This window comes from Dermacentor albipictus, chromosome 8, assembly GCF_038994185.2.
Source record: "Dermacentor albipictus isolate Rhodes 1998 colony chromosome 8, USDA_Dalb.pri_finalv2, whole genome shotgun sequence".
NCBI classification, from domain to species: domain Eukaryota; kingdom Metazoa; phylum Arthropoda; class Arachnida; order Ixodida; family Ixodidae; genus Dermacentor; species Dermacentor albipictus.
Genome location: NC_091828.1, coordinates 69,281,292 through 69,294,286, shown reverse-complemented (window position 1 = coordinate 69,294,286; position 12,995 = coordinate 69,281,292). Strand labels below are relative to the sequence as shown.

Here is a 12,995-nt window from a genome sequence, read left to right as displayed (position 1 = left end):
ACTTAGGCCAACGAAGGCGGTTCTTACAGTGGAGGAACGAGCAGTTTGCCGCAGTCGCCTCTATTCATGGCGCATTTTCGCGTCTCCGAGAACCGAAGGCTCCCATTAACGCAGTGGCACATGGTGTCGACAACAAAGCACACCGGTTGCTTGTCGTCGCACTGGCATGGCGCGCAGTGCTCTTCTTCTTGCGGCTTTGGGATGCTAGGTGAGAAAAATCAGGAGTTTGCGATCAGAAATAGATAAAATGCTAACGCTTGGTCACAAAAGCAAATACGTTGCTTGTTGCGCAATCTCTAGCGCACATTACGGCGCACCACGGAGCTCACATAAACTGCTAAAGAAGCGTTAAAACATTGTGTGAACATAAGGTTATAAGGTTAAATTGATATATAAGAACCAAGTAAAGTGTTGTAGTAGCTTCCCTTTTACAAGCTGTTATACTGATAGCTTTGCAGTTACTTTCATTGATCATCACGAAGGGCGTGCAAAGATGAACTTCGAACGTCTAAAGCGATGACTGACATACGGGGCTTCGTAAAGGCCGCTTGCAGCACGCTAACCGTAGTGGGGTAGTCGCAGCGACATCTTTTTCCTGTGGGACGGGGAGTGCAGTTCAACTTGTTTTCAACCGTGGTCGTAGGAAAGACTCATGGTATATGTTTGGAGCAATACAACGAGTATTTTTATGCACCGTTTAGCATAGTATATATGGCTGGCTGGTGCACTTGTCACTGTCACTGACAATTTCTATTTCAGGTGAAATGGTGATTAAGCGAACAGTTAATATGGCTTACGGTGCGTGCCTGTGTATGCTGAAGAAAATAGTGTCGAAGATCTTAAGCGAATTGAGTTATACGATACCATTCCTTGCGTAACGTAAGCTACAGCGCAAAAGGCAATTTTCGAAGTCGAGAACGAACTGTACTCAGAGGATTAGGTTATGACCATGGCGAACATTTTTGTTCGGTTTGTGGTGAATGTGTTTAAACAGCAGACACAAAGAGAAGTAATATTTGAAGCGAATGAAGTTGAAGATGAGGACTTTATGAGCGATGCGTTGATTTGAAAGTAATTTTATTCGTGGAGTGTAAGGGCTCTTGTGCGAAATTCCGTTTCGTACTGGTCTCATTTTACGAGTATTTTAGCGTGCTTTCGGGAGTCGGCACTCCCGGGACCTCCGGCGATGGAAGCAGAGTCCGCTAGATGTCGGAAGGAGACGCACGTCACAGCGTCAAGCGCTCCTAGGAAGCGCAACCACCTCATGAGCGACACAGGCAGCGAGGACACCATGCTTTACTACTCAGCTTCAGACGAAGAACTATCGGATGACGGTGACTACTTGACAGTTATGAGGAAAAAAGAAAAGATGAGAATCTTCACTGCTTCCCCGTCTTCAACTAGGACGACGGCGATGGCAAAGAAAAATGACAGGACTCATACCATCCTCTTCTTGCATGGGACGCCGACCGACGACCTGAATCGGCTAAGCAGGCAAGCCATATCTGTCACACTGGAGGCTGTTGTTCCGAATAAGATTAGAGATGTGCGAATTAACACCCGTAAGAACATTCTCGCGGTCAATGCCATGGACAGAGCGGCGCTGGATATCTTGAGAACAGTCAAAGTGTTGGGAAAGATTATTGTTCCCACCATAATACCACAGGACAGCGACACTTCATCAAGTGTAATTTATGACGTCGATGCGTCAATCGATGACAAAGATCTGCCTATATTGGTTGAACCCGCCACAGCCGATGTCACAATTATGGAAATCCGTCGCCTAGCAGAATCACGTTGTGTGAGGATAACCTTCAAGGCAGGAAGGTTGACGTGACACGTGAAAGTTGGATTTTTTCGTCACTCAGTGCGACCGTTCGTTCCACGACCACTTCAGAGCCGTAATTGTTTGAAGATAGGGCATGTCAGGGGCGTATGCAAAAATTCGACCGTGTGCCCAAAATGCTTCGAGCAGCACAGCGCTGATGCTTGCCGTGCGACTGATTTCAGAGAGAGAGAGAGAAAGAGGAGGAAAGGCAGAGAGGTTAACCAGATATGACTCTCCGGTTTGTTACCCTACACTGGGAAAGGGGGGATAGGGCTTAGAAAGATGACAGAGCGGAAAACGCTAAAAAAGAAAAACGCGCACATGGACACACACACACACACACACACACACGCACACGCACACACACACACACACACACACACACACACACACACACACACACAAAAGGCGTTCCAGTTAAAGGCGTTCGCAAAGGCCGGTTGATCGCAAAAATCGTACTAGCGCTTGCACAGTCTTCTTCTGTGACGTTAGCTGCCTTCGGTGTTGTAGAATTATTTTTTCGGATAGTGTTTGGTCGTCCAGTTGGTAAAGTTCGTGGCGAAGGCATTACCTCTATGGACCGTACTGCGGGAAGGCACACAAAATATGGCCAATTGATTCTTCATGGCCGCAGTGGTCACAGGTGCGGGCGCCGTTCATCCCTATGCGGAACGCCTAGGCTTTGGTGAAGGCAACGCGCAACCACCGTCGATGCAAAAGCATGGCGTCTCCACGGCGAAGCTATGATGGCGCTCGAAGACTTAATGTTGGATCAAGTGAGTACAGTCGCGTATTTCATAAAAGGGGGTCATTCCATTGTGACATAGTGTACTGCCGAGCAAGCAGGCGGAGCTTCCGTGCTGCGTCAGTTCTGGAGAGTGGAACTGGTACGTGGCATACTGAGCTGCCCGCTCAGTATGGGCTGAGCGGGCAACTTTATCAGCCCGTTCATTGCCGTTAATCCTGCAGTGACTTGGAAGCCATTGGAAAGTTATTTTATGGCCTGCATCACTTATATGGTGTAACGTTTCTGTTATGTGAAATATTAGCTGTCCGTGCGGTCCGCGTCGCAATGGTGACAGTAGAGTCTGCAGTCCCGCCTTAGAATCACATAATATCGTCCACTTGTGTGGCTGTTCATTACCAATGTAGTGAAGGGCACTAAAGATCGCTTCGAGCTGTGCTGCCGTCGACGTTGTCGCGCGGGTCGCCTTAAATTTGATTGTTGTGACTGTCTCTGGTATCACGATTGCCACCGCGGAGCTGTTTGTCAAGGCAGATCCATAAGTTTAAATATGTGTAGAATCACGGCAGCTCTCGTACAGAAATAGTAGCGTGAGCTCTTGAAGGGCTGGTGATAATAGCTCTGATTTTTTCGTAATGCCAGGTATTGTGAGATTGATTTTTGGCTGAGCGAGGCACCATGGAGGAAGCGAAGGTTTCGCTGCCGGAGCGAAACAAGTTGGCAATGATTAATCATGTGTGGTAATTGTTTGGCTCAAGGATGTACGAGGTCTGTCCGCTGGTAGAGAGGCTAAGTGGTTACGAGGAGTCCAGGTTAGATGCATTATATGGGTCCTGAGCACTTCAATTTCAATGTGGGTCTTCACAAAGTGGTCTCTAGCCACTGCTATCATAGCCGCTGTTGATGCACTCTGAGGCAGGTCCAGACAGATCCGGAGCGCTTGAGCTTGTACACTTTGCATTGTACGTAGATTCGTTTTACCTGTGTTGGTTATTGCTTGCAAGCTGTATCGCAGAAAGCCTAGAAAAAGCACCCCGTACAGTTGTAACATGACACTTGTCGACATTCCCCAAGACTTGCCAGTGAAAAACTTGAACAGGTGGCAGATGCCTGTCATTCGTTTTTTCACGTATGATAGTGAGGGCTCCATGAAAAGTTCCTGTCGATTATGAAGCCTAGAATCCTGTGCTATCGAACACGTGGCATTATTTGGTCATTTATCGTTACGCTGTAGTTTGTCATGGGTTTGCGCGTATATGGCACTAGTGCGCATTTCTCGGAGGAAATTCCCAGGCCTAGATAACGGAGGTAGATAGCAGTTTGGGTGGCGGCTCACTGAATTCTCGCTGCAACTGTAGCTGTGTTACTGCAGACTTCCATATGCAGATGCCATCCGCGTACATTGATAACCTGACTGTACTTGGCACGTGCTCAAGGAGAGCAATTAGAGTTAGATTACATAACACAGGGCTGAGTACACCGCCTTACGGAACGCCGCGGCAGCTATAATGTAGAGAAGTGTGGTCGTCCTCGGTGCCCTCAAAAAAGCATCGCATGGAGAGATAGCTCTGTATCCATTGAAACATCCGACCACCCACTCCTACGTCTGTGAGAGCAGAGAGGGTGGCGTCATGCGTAACGTTGTCATATGCCCCTTTGACCTCGATGAACAAAGAAGCGCAGAGACGCTTACGGCATTTCTCATGCTTAATGTAGGTGACCAGGTCGACGACGTAATCGATCGATGATAGACCACGTCGAAAGCCCGCCATTGCATCCGGGTAGGTGTTGCGGTACTCCAAGTACCACTCCAGTCGTCCTAGGACCATCCTCTTCATTGCTTTGCCCACACAGCTTGCCAAAGTGATCGGGCGATAGGATGATAGGACGAGAGTTTCAACGGCGACTTTCCAGGCTTCAGCAGTGGAATAAGGTGACTTGTTTTCCAGCTTGTTGGTAGCGCACCATCTCTCCAAGATTCATTGTACAGCTCAAGGAAAGCACCTCTCGCTCGCTCACCCAGATGACACAGAGCTCGGTAGGAAATTCCATCAGGTCCTGGCGCTGATGCACGGTCACACAAAGCTAATGCTGCCTTGAGCTCATGGATTGAGAATGGTAGATCCACGCAGCGATCACCTGGTGGTGCACTTGAAGCCGTTGGAATGTTGGGAGGTGTGAGTTGGCCGAATAATCTGGCGCAGAAATCTTCTGCCACGTCAATGTCCGGTCTCTTTTGAGAGAGGGCAAGAGCCTTGAATGGGAACCGCTGTACGCGGAGTGTCCGGAGACCACGCACGGTTCTCCATAAGTGGGATAAAGGCTTGCGTGGATCTAGCGACTCGCAGAAGGCAGTCCAATGTTGCGATTCGAGCTTGTCTAAGTGGCGCTGGATCTCATTATGCGTGCGTCTGGTGGTCCGTAGATCGTCCATTGTCTTTATACGTCGGTATCTTCGTTCAGCACGTCGTAGCATTGCGCGAAGTCGTTCTAGTTCCACATCAAATTCCGTGAGTCTCAAAGAGCATGCGAGTGTGCGCATAGTGTCTTGTTCCGCGCTATTGATTGCCTCTTCCAAGTCGAAAGATGGATTGGTGTCGCAATGTTCTTCCATCACAGATTCAAATTTAGACCAGCCCACTCTTTGGATCGTATTTCGTATTTTAGATGGGGACAATCCTCTGATCTTGACGTACGTGGGGATATGGTCGCTCCCGCGCGTCTCTATGCCCGCGAACTACCCAACACGTCTGACAAAGCTTCGTGAGACAAATGCGAAGTCAAGACAGCTGCTGTATGTGGAGCCACGTAGAAACGCAGGGCTTCCATCATTCAGCAGACAAAGTTCATTACTGGAGGCGAAAGAGACCAGTGCTTTGCCTCTCGCGTTGACCTTCGAACTTCCCCAGAGTGTATGATGGACATAGAAATCTCCAATAATGACCCAGGGACCGGGAGTTGAGGGATAGGTTGTCTCGCAGTCTTTTGTGGCCAAATCGACTTGACGGAGATAGGTAGGCGCCCACAAAAGTAAACGTAAAATTCTTTTTCCTTACTACTAGGCGTATTTATTGATTATCGTCGTCAGGTGGCATGGCTGATGAATGTAAGTTGGGTACAGGCGGGTACAGTAGAAGGCGGGTACTGTAGTCGAGCAGCAACTCCCAGGGTTATTTTATGCGGACGACATTGTGTTGCTAGCTAACAAGCAAAGTGATTTGCAACGTCTGGCTTATATCTGTGGACAGGAAGGCAACAATTTAGGTTTGAAATTTAGTGTTAGAAAATCAGGTGTTATGGTATTCAATGAAAACAGTGAACAGACAGTGGAGATACAGGGCCAAGAAATACCTCGAGTAACAGAATATAAATACCTTGGTATATGAATAAACGAAGTCAATGGATATATGGAAACACAGGAAAAAAGCATAACAGTAAAGGGGAAGATAAATGCAGCCATAATGAAGCACAGAGCGCTATGAGGATACAATAGGTACGAGCTCCTCCGAGGTATGTGGACAGGTGTAATGGTTCCGGGACTTCCTTTTGGGAATGCGGTTGTTTGCTTTAAATCAGGGGCACAATCAAGGCTCGACGGGAACCAAAGGTCAGTGGGTCGCCTCGCATTGGGCGCTCACGGGAAGACTACAAATGAAGTTGCGCAGGGAGATATGGGCTGGACTAGTTTTGAAGTGAGGGAAGCTCACAGTAATATTGAGTATGAAGAACAGATGAGGAATATTGGAGAAAGTAAATGGACTGGGAGAGTGTTCAGGTATCTGTACAGGAAAAACATTAATTCACAGTGGAGGAAAATAACTAGGAAGCTCACCAGCAAGTATGCGGCCTGTAGGGTGGGCAACACAGCAACAAAAAAGGTAAAGCGGAAAGTCAAAAAGGCTGAAATAATCTCATGGGTGGCGGCAATGGAAAAGAAACCTGCCATGAGTAACTACTTCAGAGGAAAAAACGAAATTAGGAAAGAAACCATTTATGAAAACTCAAATCGAAGCTCATTACTTTTCGAAGCGAGATCGGGATGCCTTAGAACACGCACCTCTAAAGCAAGATATAAGAAGGAAGAAGAAGCATGTGCTTGCTGCGGTAAAGCTAGGGAAACGACGGAGCATGTTTTATTAGAATGTGAAGACGTCTACCCAGCGCCACTGGCCTCCTTGAAACCCTTGGGTTCAGAGGGAGCAGTGGTGAAGCAAACATGTCCGCAATAGATATTAGTAAGAGGCGATTGGAGGATTGGTGGAAGAAAAATAGAGAAACGACTAAAGACGGAGACGTAAAAAAGCACAGTTTGCAATAGGGGATCAGAAAATTTGGGCGTGGTAGTTCATAGTGTTTTTTTTTTCATTGTTTAACTTAGGTAGTATATTAGGCAGTATAGTAGCAAGAGCTTGGTGGCGCAACCCACTGCCCCGTTTCAAAGGGGACGCTCATAACATCCATCCATCCATCCATCCATCCATCCATCCATCCATCCATCCATCCATCCATCCATCCATCCATCCATCCATCCATCCATCCATCCATCCATCCATCCATCCATCCATCCATCCATTCAGAGCGTTAGATTCGCCGCAGCAGCACAGGCTGCAGCTGCTTTTTTGGTCAAGTGGTGTGGACCGTTCGGGCATCCGGTGACATCAATTGGAAGTTCAATTTTTTGCTGCTTGCAGTTTGTGCGAGCTTAGCAAGCCAGCAAAACCAGCACAGCACTCTGCGATCAGGAAAGTATTGAAACGCATAGTCGGGCGCAAACGGAACCTTTCGACTTGTCATGGGCAGTTTCAATTAGTTTTTTTTCTTCTAAAAATGACATAGAACTGGACAAGTAACATATTATTTCATCTTCTAATACAACAAAAGGCTGTTTTTTGCAACGAGTAGTTGAGAAATAGTGAGATAATTAAACTGATGAGTGCTTTCGTCATCGGGCAAGTGCTCGAATGTCCCAGTGGAGTCTCTAATGATGTCCTGCGTTTAACTTAATTACTCGCTTATTAAGGTTCTGTTCGCAATAATATTCACACCTTGGGGATTCTCGAGCACCAATCTATCACTTTGGCTTGACCTAGTATTTGCCTTTAGTGACCCTTTAAGCGCTCTCTGAAAGCGTAACTGACGCGTAAAAAGATCGCGGACAGCACTGACCAGACCACTTCCAACCTTTTGTGATAGTGTCATCAAAAATATGGCTCCGTGAGCATGTTCCTTGCGGCCAGACGACTGTAGATTTTCATTCACATTTTTTTTTTTTCTGAAGGGAAGCTGTTTAAAGTTGAAATGTCAATGTAGGAGCGAAAGAGCGCTGCGAAATCTTGCTTGGCCACAGAAACGACACACAATTCAGTGATGGTGCAGATTTAGCACGTCATTGTGCTCAAGACATTGCACTGCAGCCGACGGAAGCTAGATAACGAATGTGACCCGCTGAGCACCTTTTTACTGCCGTGCTGATCAAGGGCGGGGTTACTGATGTCACAGGAGCTTTCTTTCTTTTTTGTCAGTTTCGCTTTCGGAAAGAGATAGTGCAGTGAATGCACTGTTATTCGTTCTGTTCTCGAGGATTTAAATATGGGCTTCATAGGTCTTCACCACATTGCGTTTCCAGGAGTAGGTGTAAGCATGAAAATGTTCACTCACCCCCCCCCCCCACACACACAACCCTCGCACATGCAAACACACTCTCTCCGCCTCACTCACACATACTCTCTCCCTCAGGCACACACATGCACGCACACACTCTCTTCCTCGCACACACACACGCAGGCGAATTATCTCTGCCTCACTCGCGCACACAACAATACGCACACACAGGTATCCATGCGCAAACACGTACGCATTCACAGGCGCCCATGCATGCACCGCAAGCACGCAAACGCACACACATACACTAACACGCGCCTCCATCCGTACGAACGCGCAAATGCGGGCATAAACACAAGCGCGCGCATGCAAATGCAAATACGGAGGCACTCGCACGCGTAACCTCTCTCCCCTCGCACGCACATACTCTCTCTCTCGCGCGCATACACGCTCTCTATCCTTCGCACGCACGCACATTCTTTTCCTCACACACGCACTTTCGCTCGCTCGCACGTACACACACACATTCTGTCTCCCTCCACACAAACGGACACTTTCCCTCGCTGGAATTCTCTTTCACTCTCTTACGCACACAGTCTCGCAGTACGTATGCACAGAATCCTTGCGCACACAAACACGCACACATTTTTCGCGCACGCGCATGCTGAAACACGAACACAACGTTAGCACACGTACACGTTTGCACGCACCCACGCATGCACCGCAAGCGCGCGGACATGTGCACAAACACGGGCGTGCACGCGCAGACACACGCAAGCATTCACATACGCCGCAAACGCTCACACACGCATGCACGCACTCCCGCGCATGCAAACGCAAGTATGGAGGCACACGTACATACACTGAGCGCACACGCGCACGCACGCAACGTAGGCACGCTGAAGACGTGCAACGCGAAATCACTCTCTACCGTCTCGGCTGCCTTTCTAAAAACCTGCGCATGTAAACAGACTGCATAACAGACCCTGTACCATTACCGTTTCAGTGCCAACTGTAATAAATCGCTTTACGGTTTAAATTTGGCGCTCCTTGAAGCCACCTTACCGTTTGCCAGGAGTGTTGAAAATGATTGCCTCATGTCGTGCGACTTCATCGCCCCTCTATCACCTGCTTTAGTTGCTTTAACGCCTCGCCAATGTTCCGACTAAGTGCCATAATGCATATGTTGTAAGAAGGAACTACACTCTTGTTTTGGTGAGTTGAAACATTTTGGCCCTCGGCTAATATACAGAAATATAATAAGGAATCCCATTGAGTTACACTTGTGTATTGCTGTGAAATTCCGAAGGAGAATGTCCAGAATTCCTGGACCTGTGTAGGCGTTTCATCAATCGAGGAGTGACGCTATTCGGTGGAGTTGATGGGAAACTTCGAGTAGGGCATCTCCGCATATTACAGTAAAGCTGTTAGAACATCGCTGGGTTTGTCTTTACGTTCGCAGCTTCGCCGAGCACGCGCAGTATAGCGAAGCGGTGAGGATGGGTGGAGCCTACCGGGGGAAAAGGAGCGGTGGGTCGGGGGACGCATATGATGTGACGCCATTGCTCCCCGATGAGAACCTGCGCGCTCGCTACGGCGGATTTCAAGATTTACAGTTATTTGGCGTCATAGCTGTCATGCATGAGAGTAAGGCACGGCGGTCGCCGTCGCGTCGCCTCGGTGCAGCATCTGCCACACGACGCCGACGCATAAGGCAGCTCAACAAATCACTTCTTTAGCGGCGCGCGTCTGAAATTGCGCGCCGTCCGAACCGAAACCCTCCGCAGCGGAAGATGGCATCCATTTCTGTGAAGCCGTAACTTCCTCCTGCTCCGCTGGTATTTGGTGTTTGCGATAGCAGAGCCGCGCATAATTTTTCTTCTAGCGCAACAAGATGAAACGGGCACCGTCGTTGCGCAGTCCAACCCATGGAGTTTTGTACAATAATTACTAGAGGTAACTCTGGCGCTAGTGCCTATGGCAGCTGCAATGAGAGCGGTTGCACCGGCATGCTAATTATGGGAACTACGTGGATTTGCCTAAACCTCGTCCTCTTGGCTTCAAACAGCTTTGTGACTTTGTAAACTCGTCATATTCAATAATGTACTGTGTAATAAATAATTAAATGAACATCATTAAAATTGTATGGCGGCAGGATTCGAACAAGGTAACTCTAGCACAGAAGCGTTACATTGAAACCATTAAGACAAGGACGCATGCATCGACAAGGGAATTAAACGCCCTGGTGAATTTATCGCGGGCATGCCAGTGCCTTGAGACGCTTGGCGCGTTTCGATTTGGCTACCTGGACAAGTTCAACCATTGCAATAGCAGTTGAGCGTGTTCGCGGCGTCTTCTGTACTTCGAAGAGTACAGATTGCGCTGAAACGTTCGCAAATATGATTTATATAGCGTAATATACAAAGCCACAAGGAAGTCTGAATCCACAAGCACGCAGATCAGGGAAATCCGTGTACTTCCCATCATTCCCACAGTGGTTCAACGACTGCAGTGCCAGAGTTCCGTCTAGTAATTATTTTATGAACTTCTGTGGTCCGAACGTTTGTGAGAAGGCGCGTCAGTAAAGTACTCCTAATGGACCTTACCTTGAAAAGCCTTCGTGCTTGCTCTAGTTAAGCCTTTATGCACACCAGCATTTAAATTGAACAAAAAGGTGAGTAATGCTATAAAGGTGAAGTAACATTACATGTTAGGCTTCCTTTGCATCCTTTAAACTAAAGTGTTAAAACAAAAGTAACTAATGGCTTCAACTGGTATGTGGAAATGGTCCTGATTACTAATGGGTACTACATATATGACGCCCAAATAGGTTCTTGGTTTGAAATTTCCGGTAGAGCCGACCTTGGTCTGGCATCATTGTAAACGATAGGTTGCGCATCACAAGGAACGCGCAACAAATTTCAGCGACGAATGTATTCCTCAACCACTTTAGTGGACTTTGCAGAAAAAGCGGAATGATTATTCAGCATTTAAACGTGTTGTATGGGAGGACGACGTGCTTGACCTTGCCGAAACACCACAGTACGATGAGCCAGTTGAAGTGCCACCATAAAAGTAGGATTAGGACGAGTTTTTTTTTTAAGGCGAAATACTTTCTAGGCTCATGGCGAAGTGCCGGAGCGTCCACCGAAGCGTCATTAAGCTATATGAAAACAGATCAAAGACAGATAAAAGAATGAAAAATGATTGATAGTAACAGTTAGTCAACGATAACTTTATGTAACAGATTGGTAGAGGCTCATAGTGACTAGTAATGACCATGAAATGGCCAATATGTCTAACGCGTCTAATACGTCTAACGACTACAACTGATTAGAAATGACTTAAGATAATTATTAAGGACTAGTAACGACTAATAATGACTGAAATGACTTGTAATGCCTAATAATGACAACGAAATGACCAATATGTCTAAGTACAACTTGCACCAATTACAATTCCTTCCAAATGACTGAAAATGCTTATTAATCAGCAGTAATGACTAGGAATGACTGAAATGACTGGTAATGACTACTAATGACTACGAATACAAAGAAAGAAACAGAAGGAACGAAGTAAGAAGAATTAGGTGAAGCGAGGAAGGAAAGGTATAGACAAAGAAGAAGAAGAGGAAAAGAAAGAAGAGGCAAAGAGAAAGAGGCGAATGCTAAGAGGAGGAAGAGTAGGATTTCGCCGTTCACTTCTTCAGAGAGATCTTAAGAGACCCTGTCGTTTTCTTTGCTTGCTTCAAGCGGACGTAGCCTTTGATGTGTTGAGGGCACTTGCTCCGCCTGGACGCCACCTTTCAACTGCGTTGGTGGTGGTGGTGGTGGTGGTGATGTTGAAGCAGGCGGGGTTAGCCTGGCATACATAGCCGGCAATTGTTCCGCCTGATCCTCCTTCGAGTTGAGATCAGGGGTGTGTCACCAGCTGTCGATGAGCCCCGTGTCTTGCAGGAAGGCTATCAGCGGTCGTTGCGCTCTCTTCCTGAATGCCGCGGGCCCTCCGGGGAAAACAACGTCCTCAAAGGTCCTGTGCGTGAGACCGCTTTTTTGTAGCTTGTCGACCACCGCTTTTCTTTCTGTGTCAAACTGCGGGCATAGCCAAATGAAATGTTCGATGTCGCCAATGTCACCACAGAAAGCACAGAGTGGGGAAGCGTGAAGCCCAGTCTTGAATAACCAAGCTGGGGTGTACGCGGAGTCGGTCCTGATGCGGTATGAAGCGTCGCTTCTTCGTGTGTAAATCCATGAGTCACACAGGGTTCGTGTGGATTCTTGTGCATCTCTCTAAAGTGAAGGCGGATTGCATCCTTAGAGTTTTGAAAAGGGTTTGGAGCTTTCACTTTTGGGACACATGTCAGCGCTAGGCGAGCAAGGGCGTCAGCTTCCTCGTTTCCATCAATTCCTACGTGTGATGGAATCCACTGAAACCTTATGCTAAATCCTTTGCTCGTTAGGTCATCAATCAGTGCCAGAGACTGCCTTGTGAATTTCTCTAGAGGTAGGCCCCGATGTAATCTCTGTAATGCTGACTTGGAATCCGTCAGCACCACGACATCACGTGCAGAAAAGGCCCGTAGTTTCCGCAAAGCCGCGGTGATTGCGGCGCTTTCTACTGTTGTAGAAAGTCGGCCAGACCATGACACATCAAGGGATGGTATGCAGAATGCCGCTGCACAGCTATCTGTTTGTGCGCACACCGAACCGTCTGTGTATACTTGTAGGTGGCTTTGAAACACAGTGCTCAAGTGGTTCAGCACAAGAAACTTGGCTTCGGCAGTTGAAATGGTGCGTTTCGTCGGTAGGTGGGGTACATTAA

General features: G+C 47.6%; 1 protein-coding gene across 7 annotated transcripts in view; it reads right to left on the bottom strand.

The window, feature by feature from the left end:
- LOC135914494 (low-density lipoprotein receptor-related protein-like) overlaps window positions 1-12,995 on the bottom strand; it is a 172,151-nt gene that overhangs the window by 110,336 nt on the left and 48,820 nt on the right. For 5 of the 7 annotated variants that reach the window (XM_065447372.1, XM_065447377.1, XM_065447375.1 and 2 more), the window contains one exon: window positions 28-204. The exons of the other annotated variants lie outside the window; for them this stretch is intronic. In XM_065447372.1, the coding sequence (XP_065303444.1) occupies window positions 28-204 (177 nt within the window). The remainder of the gene's footprint in view (window positions 1-27; window positions 205-12,995) is intronic. 7 annotated transcript variants of the gene reach the window in all.